The 13828-nt window shown below is 42.0% G+C and overlaps 1 protein-coding gene across 4 annotated transcripts in view; it reads left to right on the top strand.

The window, feature by feature from the left end:
• The first annotated feature begins 751 nt into the window (after positions 1-751).
• Positions 752-13828, top strand: part of mybbp1a (MYB binding protein (P160) 1a) — a 282215-nt gene continuing 269138 nt past the window's right edge. For all 4 annotated transcript variants that reach the window (XM_034177480.1, XM_034177481.1, XM_034177479.1 and 1 more), the window contains exons 1-2: positions 752-930; positions 13408-13503. In XM_034177480.1, the coding sequence (XP_034033371.1) occupies positions 793-930; positions 13408-13503 (234 nt within the window). In that variant the 5' untranslated portion in view covers positions 752-792. The remainder of the gene's footprint in view (positions 931-13407; positions 13504-13828) is intronic.

Here is a 13828-nt window from a genome sequence, read left to right as displayed (position 1 = left end):
CACAAACCATTCCGCGCGACGTGGCGGGTGCGCTGTGCCCGAAGACGGCCGAAGTTTACCGAGCGCACAGTGACAAAAAAAAAGTAAAAAAAGCAAAATAAAATACAGAAACCAAAATTATGGCAGTAAAATCCCTCATCCATGCCAATGATGATAAACTTAAAAAAAAAAACCTCTCATCAGTGTCAATGAAGGTAACCTTTTTTTTTGGGTAAGGCTTTTGAAAACGTGCATTTTATATATATATATATATATATATATATATATATATATATATAGCTAGTCACATTAATTAATGAGATAATCGTGTCTTCTTTACAATCTGTACATGTTAAGTTTTAGCCTCACAAGGACCACAATGGAAACAAGAGCAATCAGAGATTTCTGACGTCCGCCAATCCGGATCCGGATTCGGATCACCTCCAAAATTCACTTCATTTTTCCATGTCCTAATATCTATTTGTGGTGAAAAGTTGGTCAAAATCCGAGCAGTAGTTTTGACGTAATCCTGACAGACAGATTAATGAAAAAACGCCGATGATTTTGTGACGTACTTGGCGGACGTATTACGCGTTTATCCTTTATTGTGTCATCCGTGAATTGTTGCTATATTTATGTGTGTTTATGTCGCTTTGAGAAAATAAACTCGATCGATCACTTGGATTAGATTAGCTCACTAGCCTGAGCCGTGTGTCCGCTCTAGTGTTCCATCAGCAGCTCTATAGCAGGAAGTACTGCCGCTGCTCCGGAAGTAGATCAGCCGCTGAGGCACGCACGTGCGGAGAAACGACGATGGAGGTCCGAACAGCTGCGCTGCTGCACAGCGGCCGAGTCTTCTTGGATTTATTCTGGGACATTGCTAAACCGGATCAGGAGGTCCGGCTGAAGGCTGTGGAAGACCTGATTCGGTACTTGAGAACCAGCAGCAAGGTGAGACACAAACACACTCAGACCTCTGGTTCGACCAGCATCGAATCCGAGGAAATAACAAAAACCCGTTCAGAGTTCTGTGGACGTGTTCGGAGACAAACTGAGAGCAGAGTGTGATGCACTGCGTTATGGGAGAGGTCAAAGGTCATCTGACCCTGTTTGGTCTCTCTCATATGTACATGTGGCAGACATGAGGAGTGAAGCTCTTCACCGGCAGCCGGTTTGAAAGACTTTCATGTAGTCTGGAGGATGGGATGTGGTTTGGCTCAGAAGGGTCCAGTACAGGTGGTCGATGGATCACATGATCGATCAATCAATCAATCAATTTTTTTATATAGCGCCAAATCACAGCAAACAGTTGCCCCAAGGCGCTTTATATTGTAAGGCAAGGAACTTTTGTGGTACACAGCACCAACTACTGGACAGGAGGAACCTAGCAGTCAATGTGACTCACTGATTTGAAAATACAGCTCTTTCAACCAGATGTGTGGTGCTGTGACATGTCAATCATCTGTGTCCAATCAGATTTCAGGGGAGTTCAGTGAAAGCCCGGCCTCCGCTCTAGCTCCACCCATGCCAGGAAGTGTTCAACATTTGACATTTCCTGTTTCACTGTGACTGATCAATCAATCAATTTTTTTATATAGCGCCAAATCACAACAAACAGTTGCCCCAAGGCGCTTTATATTGTAAGGCAAGGCCATACAATAATTATGTAAAACCCCAACGGTCAAAACGACCCCCTGTGAGCAAGCACTTGGCTACAGTGGGAAGGAAAAACTCCCTTTTAACAGGAAGAAACCTCCAGCAGAACCAGGCTCAGGGAGGGGCAGTCTTCTGCTGGGACTGGTTGGGGCTGAGGGAAAGAACCAGGAAAAAGACATGCTGTGGAGGGGAGCAGAGATCAATCACTAATGATTAAATGCAGAGTGGTGCATACAGAGCAAAAAGAGAAAGAAACACTCAGTGCATCATGGGAACCCCCCCACAGTCTACGTCTAAAGCAGCATAACCAAGGGATGGTCCAGGGTCACCTGATCCAGCCCTAACTATAAGCCTTAGCGAAAAGGAAAGTTTTAAGCCTAATCTTAAAAGTAGAGAGGGTGTCTGTCTCCCTGATCTGAATTGGGAGCTGGTTCCACAGGAGAGGAGCCTGAAAGCTGAAGGCTCTGCCTCCCATTCTACTCTTACAAACCCTAGGAACTACAAGTAAGCCTGCAGTCTGAGAGCGAAGCGCTCTAATGGGGTAATATGGTACTACGAGGTCCCTAAGATAAGATGGGACCTGATTATTCAAAACCTTATAAGTAAGAAGAAGAATTTTAAATTCTATTCTAGAATTAACAGGAAGCCAATGAAGAGAGGCCAACACGGGTGAGATATGCTCTCTCCTGCTAGTCCCCGTCAGTACTCTAGCTGCAGCATTTTGAATTAACTGAAGGCTTTTTAGGGAACTTTTAGGACAACCTGATAATAATGAATTACAATAGTCCAGCCTAGAGGAAATAAATGCATGAATTAGTTTTTCAGCATCACTCTGAGACAAGACCTTTCTGATTTTAGAGATATTGCGTAAATGCAAAAAGGCAGTCCTACATATTTGTTTAATATGCGCTTTGAATGACATATCCTGATCAAAAATGACTCCAAGATTTCTCACAGTATTACTAGAGGTCAGGGTAATGCCATCCAGAGTAAGGATCTGGTTAGACACCATGTTTCTAAGATTTGTGGGGCCAAGTACAATAACTTCAGTTTTATCTGAGTTTAAAAGCAGGAAATTAGAGGTCATCCATGTCTTTATGTCTGTAAGACAATCCTGCAGTTTAGCTAATTGGTGTGTGTCCACCAGTCTGAATTTACCATCTTGGTATATTGAGACTTGTGTGTTATTGACCCTGGTCCAAATTTGCCAAGCAAATACGAGGTCTGTTAGAAAAGTAACGGTCCTTTTTATTTTTTCAAAAACCATATGGATTTGATTCATATGTTTTTACGTCAGCCAAGCTTGAACCTTCGTGCGCACATGTGAGTTTTTCCACACCTGTCGGTTGCGTCATTCGCCTGTGGGCAGGCTTTGAGTGAGCACTGTCGTTGTTTCATTGTCAGGAAATGGCGGAATGATTTGGGCTTTTTTTCCATCAGAACTTTTTCAGAAACTGTTAGAGACAGGCAGCTGGAAACCATTCGAAAAATTTATCTGGCTTTCGGTGAAAATTTTACAGGCTTCACAGAGAATAAGGAGTGTTACTACAGCTTTAAGGATGGCCCACAATGGCGATCGGCACGCCGCGCTCCGAGCCGCCATCGAGAGGCGGAAACCACCACATCATTTCTAAACGGATGGCTGTGTGGAGCCGGGACCGTCGTGAGCAATTTCTCTTGTTATCACAAGAGCTGGACATCAGCCATTTTCCATCAGATTTCACTTTTAACAAGAGATTTTATCATGGAAAGCCGCACAGACGCTTCGCGCGTCAGGACCGATTCACTGATCGAGCGAGACAAAGGAACACCTCCGTTTCGGAGTGTTAGAGGACAAGTTGGAACATGTCCAGCTGTTAAACAGTTTCTCATATACTCACTCCACTGAAAGCCATCAAAAGCCGCCTGGATTTTACAAATGGTTATCAACACGGAGGTGTTTTTCCTGTGCCGCCGCACCGCGTCGGCTACGTCCCGACGCGCGGACCCGTCCGCACATCTTCAATCAATCAACTTTTTTTTTATATAGCACCAAATCACAACAAACAGTTGCCCCAAGGCGCTTTATATTGTAAGGCAAGGCCATACAATTATGTAAAACCCCAACGGTCAAAACGACCCCCTGTGAGCAAGCACTTGGCTACAGTGGGAAGGAAAAACTCCCTTTTAACAGGAAGAAACCTCCAGCAGAACCAGGCTCAGGGAGGGGCAGTCTTCTGCTGGGACTGGTTGGGGCTGTGGGAGAGAACCAGGAAAAAGACACGCTGTGGAGGGGAGCAGAGATCAATCACTAATGATTAAATGCAGAGTGGTGCATACAGAGCAAAAAGAGAAAGAAACAGTGCATCATGGGAACCCCCCAGCAGTCTACGTCTATAGCAGCATAACTAAGGGATGGTTCAGGGTCACCTGATCCAGCCCTAACTATAAGCTTTAGCAAAAAGGAAAGTTTTAAGCCTAATCTTAAAAGTAGAGAGGGTGTCTGTCTCCCTGATCTGAATTGGGAGCTGGTTCCACAGGAGAGGAGCCTGAAAGCTGAAGGCTCTGCCTCCCATTCTACTCTTACAAACCCTAGGAACTACAAGTAAGCCTGCAGTCTGAGAGCGAAGCGCTCTATTGGGGTGATATGGTACTACGAGGTCCCTAAGATAAGATGGGACCTGATTATTCAAAACCTTATAAGTAAGAAGAAGAATTTTAAATTCTATTCTAGAATTAACAGGAAGCCAATGAAGAGAGGCCAATATGGGTGAGATATGCTCTCTCCTTCTAGTCCCCGTCAGTACTCTAGCTGCAGCATTCTGGAGCAACTGAAGGCTTTTTAGGGAACTTTTAGGACAACCTGATAATAATGAATTACAATAGTCCAGCCTAGAGGAAATAAATGCATGAATTAGTTTTTCAGCATCACTCTGAGACAAGACCTTTCTGATTTTAGAGATATTGCGTAAATGCAAAACAGCAGTGCTACATATTTGTTTAATATGCGCTTTGAATGACATATCCTGATCAAAAATGACTCCAAGATTTCTCACAGTATTACTAGAGGTCAGGGAAATGCCATCCAGAGTAAAGATCTGGTTAGACACCATGTTTCTAAGATTTGTGGGGCCAAGTACAATAACTTCAGTTTTATCTGAGTTTAAAAGCAGGAAATTAGAGGTCATCCATGTCTTTATGTCTGTAAGACAATCCTGCAGTTTAGCTAATTGGTGTGTATCCTCTGGCTTCATGGATAGATAAAGCTGGGTATCATCTGCGTAACAATGAAAATTTATGCAATACCGTCTAATAATACTGCCTAAGGGAAGCATGTATAAAGTGAATAAAATTGGTCCTAGCACAGAACCTTGTGGAACTCCATAATTAACTTTAGTCTGTGAAGAAGATTCCCCATTTACATGAACAAACTGTAATCTATTAGACAAATATGATTCAAACCACTGCAGCGCAGTGCCTTTAATACCTATGGCATGCTCTAATCTCTGTAATAAAATTTTATGGTCAACAGTATCAAAAGCAGCACTGAGGTCCAACAGAACAAGCACAGAGATGAGTCCACTGTCCGAGGCCATAAGAAGATCATTTGTAACCTTCACTAATGCTGTTTCTGTACTAGGATGAATTCTAAAACCTGACTGAAACTCTTCAAATAGACCATTCCTCTGCAGGTGATCAGTTAGCTGTTTTACAACTACCCTCTCAAGAATCTTTGAGAGAAAAGGAAGGTTGGAGATTGGCCTATAATTAGCTAAGATAGCTGGGTCAAGTGATGGCTTTTTAAGTAATGGTTTAATTACTGCCACCTTAAAAGCCTGTGGTACATAACCAACTAACAAAGATAGATTGATCATATTTAAGATCGAAGCATTAAATAATGGTAGGGCTTCCTTGAGCAGCCTGGCAGGAATGGGGTCTAATAAACATGTTGATGGTTTGGATGAAGTAACTAATGAAAATAACTCAGACAGAACAATCGGAGAGAAAGAGTCTAACCAAATACCGGCATCACTGAAAGCAGCCAAAGATAACGATACATCTTTGGGATGGTTATGAGTAATTTTTTCTCTAATAGTCAAAATTTTGTTAGCAAAGAAAGTCATGAAGTCATTACTAGTTAAAGTTAATGGAATACTCAGCTCAATAGAGCTCTGACTCTTTGTCAGCCTGGCTACAGTGCTGAAAAGAAACCTGGGGTTGTTCTTATTTTCTTCAATTAGTGATGAGTAGAAAGATGTCCTAGCTTTACGGAGGGCTTTTTTATAGAGCAACAAAGTCTTTTTCCAGGCTAAGTGAAGATCTTCACTTAGCCCTCCTTGTGGGAGGGGCTGGACGACTCCTCCCACAAGGAGTGCTCACAGGCGAATGACGTCACCGACAGGCGTGGAAAAACTCACGCATGCGCACGAGGGTTCAAGCATGTCTGACATAAAAACATATGTATGAAATCCATATAGTTTTTGAAAAAAATAAAAAGCACCTATACTTTATGGACAGACCTCGTATAAACAAAAATAAATTAAAAAAATGTTACAATTTGTAATACATTTGACTTTTTTATGATGACAAACGCTAAGCCATTAATTATTATACAGAAAACAAATGCACACAAACATGCTGAGATGTGAGCTGCTTAATGCTAACTTTAACACTGAAAATGCCATAGACATGCTAACGCCTTAGCATTGGCCCCCTTTTTAAGTTATACAATACATCTATCAACTGTTTCAGAAGAACATAACATCAGACCATCTCGATACTCAGCTGTACCACTCTGTCTGAGTATGTATTCAGGCCGGACTCCAAATCACTCAGGTGAGTCTCCTGTTTTGCCACGTCTTCAGGTCGGGTGTACTTGAGTCTATCCATGACAGAATCCTGCTTTTGCTGCGTACTGCGGTGGCTGTAACCGTGATTGGGTCTGTAGTCTCCTCGGAGGATTCCTCCTTCACGGACACAGTTTCAGCTGAGTCCGGGGCTTTAGCCTCTTTAGCATTTTCCTTTAGGCGTTTTGTTGTTTAGTATGAAGGAAAAAAAAAAGCTTGCAATATGACACTCTGGTGTTATTTAGTTGTCAGAGACAAATATGATCCTTCTGAAGTTGTTTTATAACAGTGTTATTTAAAAAAAAAAAAAGTTAGTCTGAGTCGGGAGCTCTGTCCAAACATGTCCTCACATATCGCTGCTTGTGAGCGCCCCCCCCTCAGATGATTTTTTCGTGCCCGCAACAGCAGAAAAGAGTCCCAGTTAGTGACTTTAATCAGCAGAAAGGTAAGTCACGATTGACTTCTTTAAATGGCTTTGACGATCAGAAAACACCAGGAGATGATGCCACAGCGCCGTTGTCCTGTGGCTCTGAACTCTGAAGTTCTGCCTGAGAACTCTGAAGGTCTTCCCCTTCGTTGATGTTCTCTGCAGTGAAGCCGTTTTTCGGGAACTCAGTGACAAGCTCACACTCAAACAGGAAGTGTCAATTTATCAGAAGAAAATAAGAACAACCCCAGGTTTCTTTTCAGCACTGTAGCCAGGCTGACAAAGAGTTCCATTAACTTTAACTAGTAATGACTTCATGACTTTCTTTGCTAACAAAATTTTAACTATTAGAGAAAAAATTACTCATAACCATCCCAAAGACGTATCGTTATCTTTGGCTGCTTTCAGTGATGCCGGTATTTGGTTAGACTCTTTCTCTCCAATTGTTCTGTCTGAGTTATTTTCATTAGTTACTTCATCCAAACCATCAACATGTTTATTAGACCCCATTCCTACCAGGCTGCTCAAGGAAGCCCTACCATTATTTAATGCTTCGATCTTAAATATGATCAATCTATCTTTGTTAGTTGGCTATGTACCACAGGCTTTTAAGGTGGCAGTAATTAAACCATTACTTAAAAAGCCATCACTTGACCCAGCTATCTTAGCTAATTATAGGCCAATCTCCAACCTTCCTTTTCTCTCAAAGATTCTTGAAAGGGTAGTTGTAAAACAGCTAACTGATCATCTGCAGAGGAATGGTCTATTTGAAGAGTTTCAGTCAGGTTTTAGAATTCATCATAGTACAGAAACAGCATTAGTGAAGGTTATGATCTTCTTATGGCCTCGGACAGTGGACTCATCTCTGTGCTTGTTCTGTTAGACCTCAGTGCTGCTTTTGATACTGTTGACCATAAAATTTTATTACAGAGATTAGAGCATGCCATAGGTATTAAAGGCACTGCGCTGCGGTGGTTTGAATCATATTTGTCTAATAGATTACAATTTGTTGATGTAAATGGGGAATCTTCTTCACAGACTAAAGTTAATTATGGAGTTCCTCAAGGTTCTGTGCTAGGACCAATTTTATTCACTTTATACATGCTTCCCTTAGGCAGTATTATTAGACGGTATTGCTTAAATTTTCATTGTTACGCAGATGATACCCAGCTTTATCTATCCATGAAGCCAGAGGACACACACCAATTAGCTAAATGGCCCCACAAATCTTAGAAACATGGTGTCTAACCAGATCCTTACTTTGGATGGCATTACCCTGACCTCTAGTAATACTGTGAGAAATCTTGGAGTCATTTTTGATCAGGATATGTCATTCAAAGCGCATATTAAACAAATATGTAGGACTGCTTTTTTGCATTTACGCAATATCTCTGAAATCAGAAAGGTCTTGTCTCAGAGTGATGCTGAAAAACTAATTCATGCATTTATTTCCTCTAGGCTGGACTATTGTAATTCATTATTATCAGGTTGTCCTAAAAGTTCCCTAAAAAGCCTTCAGTTAATTCAAAATGCTGCAGCTAGAGTGCTGACGGGGACTAGAAGGAGAGAGCATATCTCACCCATATTGGCCTCTCTTCATTGGCTTCCTGTTAATTCTAGAATAGAATTTAAAATTCTTCTTCTTACTTATAAGGTTTTGAATAATCAGGTCCCATCTTATCTTAGGGACCTCATAGTACCATATCACCCCAATAGAGCGCTTCGCTCTCAGACTGCAGGCTTACTTGTAGTTCCTAGGGTTTGTAAGAGTAGAATGGGAGGCAGAGCCTTCAGCTTTCAGGCTCCTCTCCTGTGGAACCAGCTCCCAATTCAGATCAGGGAGACAGACACCCTCTCTACTTTTAAGATTAGGCTTAAAACTTTCCTTTTTGCTAAAGCTTATAGTTAGGGCTGGATCAGGTGACCCTGAACCATCCCTTAGTTATGCTGCTATAGACGTAGACTGCTGGGGGGTTCCCATGATGCACTGTTTCTTTCTCTTTTTGCTCTGTATGCACCACTCTGCATTTAATCATTAGTGATCGATCTCTGCTCCCCTCCACAGCATGTCTTTTTCCTGGTTCTCTCCCTCAGCCCCAACCAGTCCCAGCAGAAGACTGCCCCTCCCTGAGCCTGGTTCTGCTGGAGGTTTCTTCCTGTTAAAAGGGAGTTTTTCCTTCCCACTGTAGCCAAGTGCTTGCTCACAGGGGGTCGTTTTGACCGTTGGGATTTTACATAATTATTGTATGGCCTTGCCTTACAATATAAAGCGCCTTGGGGCAACTGTTTGTTGTGATTTGGCGCTATATAAAAAAATTGATTGATTGATCAGTCACAGTGAAACAGGAAATGTCAAATGTTGAACACTTCCTGGCATGGGTGGAGCTAGAGCGGAGGCCGGGCTTTCACTGGACTCCCCTGAAATCTGATTGGACACAGATGATTGACATGTCACAGCACCACACATCTGGTTGAAAGAGCTGTATTTTCAAATCAGTGAGTCACATTGACTGCTAGGTTCCTCCTGTCCAGTAGTTAGTGCTGTGTACCACAAAAAGTTCTAATGCACCTGAGTAGAAGAAGAAAAATGTTTGCTTCAGATTTGGAGTGAACATGTTTGAACTATGGACTTCTAATCACACCAAACTTATATTGGTAAGTAAACGACCTTGTTTTATGCCAGAAATGAGATTCAGGTTGTTAAAAGCAGCATTTCTCCTTTAATTTAGGGCATCTTTATATACATGTTTAAGCTAACAGACAGCAGCTGGTTCATGCTCTGTTGGCTTATTAGTGCAGCAGATAACTGAAACAATCCTTCAAATGGTGATACAAGCATCAAACTCAGCACAAATACAGCTGGAGCAAAATTAATGGAGCAACTTTAACTTTTGACCCCTGTACAAACTGAAACTGACCTTTGTCACCATTCTTGCTGCTTTTACCCCATAACTCCATAACATTCAGTCACAGATTGTCCAAACTATACCTTTTTGGAATCTTTATGATCAGACAAATAATGTGGTGTAGTTTTCTATTTAATTGGTGCATCTTTTAGTTTTGACCCCTGTGTAATTCTTCAGTTGACCCCTACCTGCTGCCTATTGAAAATTCAAGTGGCCAATCAGTTTTTTCAAAAGAGTTCGTGTCTATGGATTATTTGTGCCCAATTTGATGCTTGTATCACCATTTGCAGGATTCCACTCTCAATTGCCCTCAAAAGTATTGGAACACTTGGTATTTCACACATTTTAATTTTTTTATTCCATTTCAGATACTTTTTTTTCTAAAATTATCTTCCTTAAACTGAAATCAAATCTGTACAACTTGATATAAATGAATATACAAATAATCAATGTTTGAGTTTGGAACAAACCATTCGCCTCGTTGAATGGTTTGTTCCAGCTTTCACCTCATGAAATATTCATACCATTGAAAGAATGTAAAAACATTCATTATTTGTTTTATATAACGGCTAAAATAGATCCTTGTCATTTGATAGTTTATTAATTTAGAAACAACAGAAAAGGGACTTACATTTTGGTGTTCCACTGTGATGTGTGGTCCAGTGATGCTGTGCACTGACTTCGGACTTTCATAAAAAAAAAAAAAAGACTTTGTGTAGTTTCTCAGTTCAGCCAAAAATCACATCAGCCTTTCATGTGAGCAGCTCTTCATGCTTCCAGGCGGCTTACAGCAGAGTGGATTTTGTATGTGTGCGCGCGTGCATGTGAGAGTGCTATGGAACCAAATTAGCACTCTAAATGGAACCAAGCCGCACTCTGAATGCAACACAACACAAATGGGATGAATTAATCCATGTCATGTGACATGCAAAGCACCAATCAAATGACAAGGATCCACTCAGCCGTTATACGTATAATTAAAAATCTAAAATCCAGCTTCCTGATGAAGTGGTGTAGAGGAGGATTTCCTTAAAAAGAAGACCTGAAAGGTTTTTTTTAAATGCAAGAAATTTTTATTCTTTATTTTTTGTATTCCTGGTATTTAAAATGGCATAAACAAATTAAAATGTGTGAAATTCCAAGTGTTCCAATCCTTTTGGAGGGTACAGTATCCTAACCTTATGATGAGTGTAAAATGAGTGTGGTATTATTACTGTTTGGTTTAAGAAGGTTTAATTTTCACTGTCGCTGCACTTTGTGTCAAATCACAGTCATATATCACATTGATATGACAATTCAGTAAGGTATATCTTCTATTATACATTCCAAATCTAAAGTGGAACTCTACTAGTGTTTACTAAAGTACACAGAAATATAGTTAAAAAAAAAGAGAGAGAGAGTATTTCCTCTTAGGTTCCTGGTCTTGAGAACCAGGGATGGCAGGTTGAAAAGCTTTTTTTATCCCATGGGAACTCTCCCTACACACCTAAGTGGCTCAAGAATATGGACAGCAGGTATATAAGTGACATTTACATGACAGTATTGACATATGATAATTTGGCCCTATTGTACAGCCCTACTGTCAACAAGCTGAAAACTTTGAATATTAATTTACATCTGCATTAAAAAATGCTTAAAGTGGCAGGGGGTTAAGAGGGCTGTAATGAGGGAGGGTCAGCTGAAAAGCAAAAAAAGAAAAATGTTTAAGAAGGTGGGGAATATGGGGGGCAGAGCCCCTCCACAAGCTGAAAGGCAAAATAAAGAAAACAGCTTAAAAAGGCGGGGGGTCTGGAGGGGCGGAGCCTCCCCCAGAAGCTGAAAGGTTTTTTCCATGCTAATGCTCCCCTGAAGCATTTACTCAAAATAGTCTGAAGGACCTAAATGTCATGGTGAGATGCTGACAAGTTTCATTCATTCATGTCCACGACATATGCATATTAGAAGAGTTCCATTCATTCTTAACAACTCTGTGACAGATCCTGAAGGTCGGTATGGAATAATCCAGGCAACTATTTCCAGCGAAACACTGACAGTTATTAATTTCTATGCTCCCAACAATGATGCCCCAACATTTTTTTTTCATACATTTTCACAGATTTATAATTTTAAGCTAATTTGGAAGTCATCATTGGAGGGGACTTGAACGTAGTTCTCCAACAACTGTAAGGCCCAATCTTGATTCTCTTTTGTATCCCCTTCCCCTTGGCCCTACCCCTACGCCTACCCCTTTAAAACAAGGGGTGAGGTGAAGGGGTACGCCTCCAGCCCTATGAACTCAGACACCCCTCCACCTTAGTAGAAAAGAAAAAACTGGCCGTGTCAAACTGCCGTCTTCACCGTTTGTTAACATGGCAACCAAAGCACAACTTGTTGCAGTAGCTTGTTTGCTCTTTTTATTCCAGTGAAATTGGGATGTTGTGTAAAATGTAAATAAAAACAGAATCCAGTGATTATCAAATCCTCTTCAACCTATATTCAATTGAATACACCACAAAGACAAGATATTTAATGTTCAAACTGATAAACTTTATTGTTTTTGTGCAAATATTTGCTCATTTTGAAATGGATGCCTGCAACACGTTTCTAAAAAGCTGGGACAGTGGTATGTTTCCCACTGTGTTACATCACCTTTCCTTCTAACAACACTCAATAAGCGTTTGGGAACTGAGGACACTAATTGTTGAAGCTTTGTAGGTGGAATTCTTTCCCATTCTTGCTTGATGTACGACTTCACTTGTTCAACAGTCCGGGGTCTCCGTTGCTTTTAAATCCTGAACAAGCTTCATTTTGTGAAGAGAATTCCATCTTGTCAGCCAAAATCACAGGATGATCGAATTAGCTGTAAATGATTTTATACTTAATTGTATTAATGTGCAAACCAGGAGCTCATCAGTTTGACTTCTGCACATTTAATCTCAACTGTGGCACTTTGCCTAATATTTTCTCTGGCAAAGGCCATATTTCTGACAATTGCACATCGATTTAACATAAAGAACAATACGCCCGCTCACACGCACGCGCGCGTTCACTGTCGGTCGCCCGCACACACGCACGCACGCGCGATCACCGTCGGTCGCCCGCACACACGCACGTGCGATCACCGTCGGTCGCCCGCTCGCACGCACGCGCGCGTTCACCGTAGGTCGCCCGCTCGCACGCACGCGCGCGTTCACCGTAGGTCGCACGCGCGCGTTCACCGTAGGTCGCCCGCTCGCACTCGCGCGTTCACCGTAGGTCGCCCGCTCGCACGCACGCGCGTTCACCGTCGGTCGCCCGCACACACACAATAGACATCTGCAGTACATTCTTTTAATAATGTGTCAAAGTTGTCAGTAATAACAGAGATTCTGAAAGAGCCGATGTTATGGTTTTAGCTTATGAATGTCTATTTGTCCGTCATCACGTGACACCCCCCCCCCCCCCCCCCCCCCCCACATCTAAAAACATACCTGCCAGACAAACAGAAAACATGGATATTGTCCACTTTATTCACTTTCTGGGACTGAAGGTGAGAATCTGGTTTGTGGTGGCCGTCAGGTGCATTGTGTCTGCAGGTGCTGACTAAATTGTGGAGGTCATCGCGCGCGCGCGTGTGTGTGTGTGTCTGCTGCAGGACGATGAGATGGACTACACCCTGAAGAGACTCGTGGATGGACTGGCTCACACGAGGGAAGCTGCACGGCCTGGGTTCAGCCTGGCTCTGGGTCAGGTCAGTAACATCCAACACCTGCTGTGCGTCTGCATCAGTGACACATTTAGACAAAGCCTGTCCCTCTGCATCTTTCCGCAATTCCAGCGCTGCACTTATTACGGTTAAAGTCGCAGAATGTGGGAATTACTGGGAAGCAGAACCTTCAGGAAGCAGTGTTCTAAATTCACTGAACCAAAGCAATGTGAGGTTTGTCACAGTAACACTTTTTTTTTTTTATTTTTTTATTTATTTATTTTTTGCCAGCTTGCACTCGGCCGAGACGGATGCACTTTTCTCTTCTCCCTCCCTCCTTATCTTTCCTGCTTCTGTGGCATGTTGTCTG

This window comes from Thalassophryne amazonica, chromosome 9 (assembly GCF_902500255.1).
Source record: "Thalassophryne amazonica chromosome 9, fThaAma1.1, whole genome shotgun sequence".
In the NCBI taxonomy this organism is placed as follows: Eukaryota; Metazoa; Chordata; class Actinopteri; order Batrachoidiformes; family Batrachoididae; genus Thalassophryne; species Thalassophryne amazonica.
The sequence above is the reverse complement of the archived record's forward strand: the minus strand, read 5'-3'. Positions and strand labels throughout refer to the sequence as shown.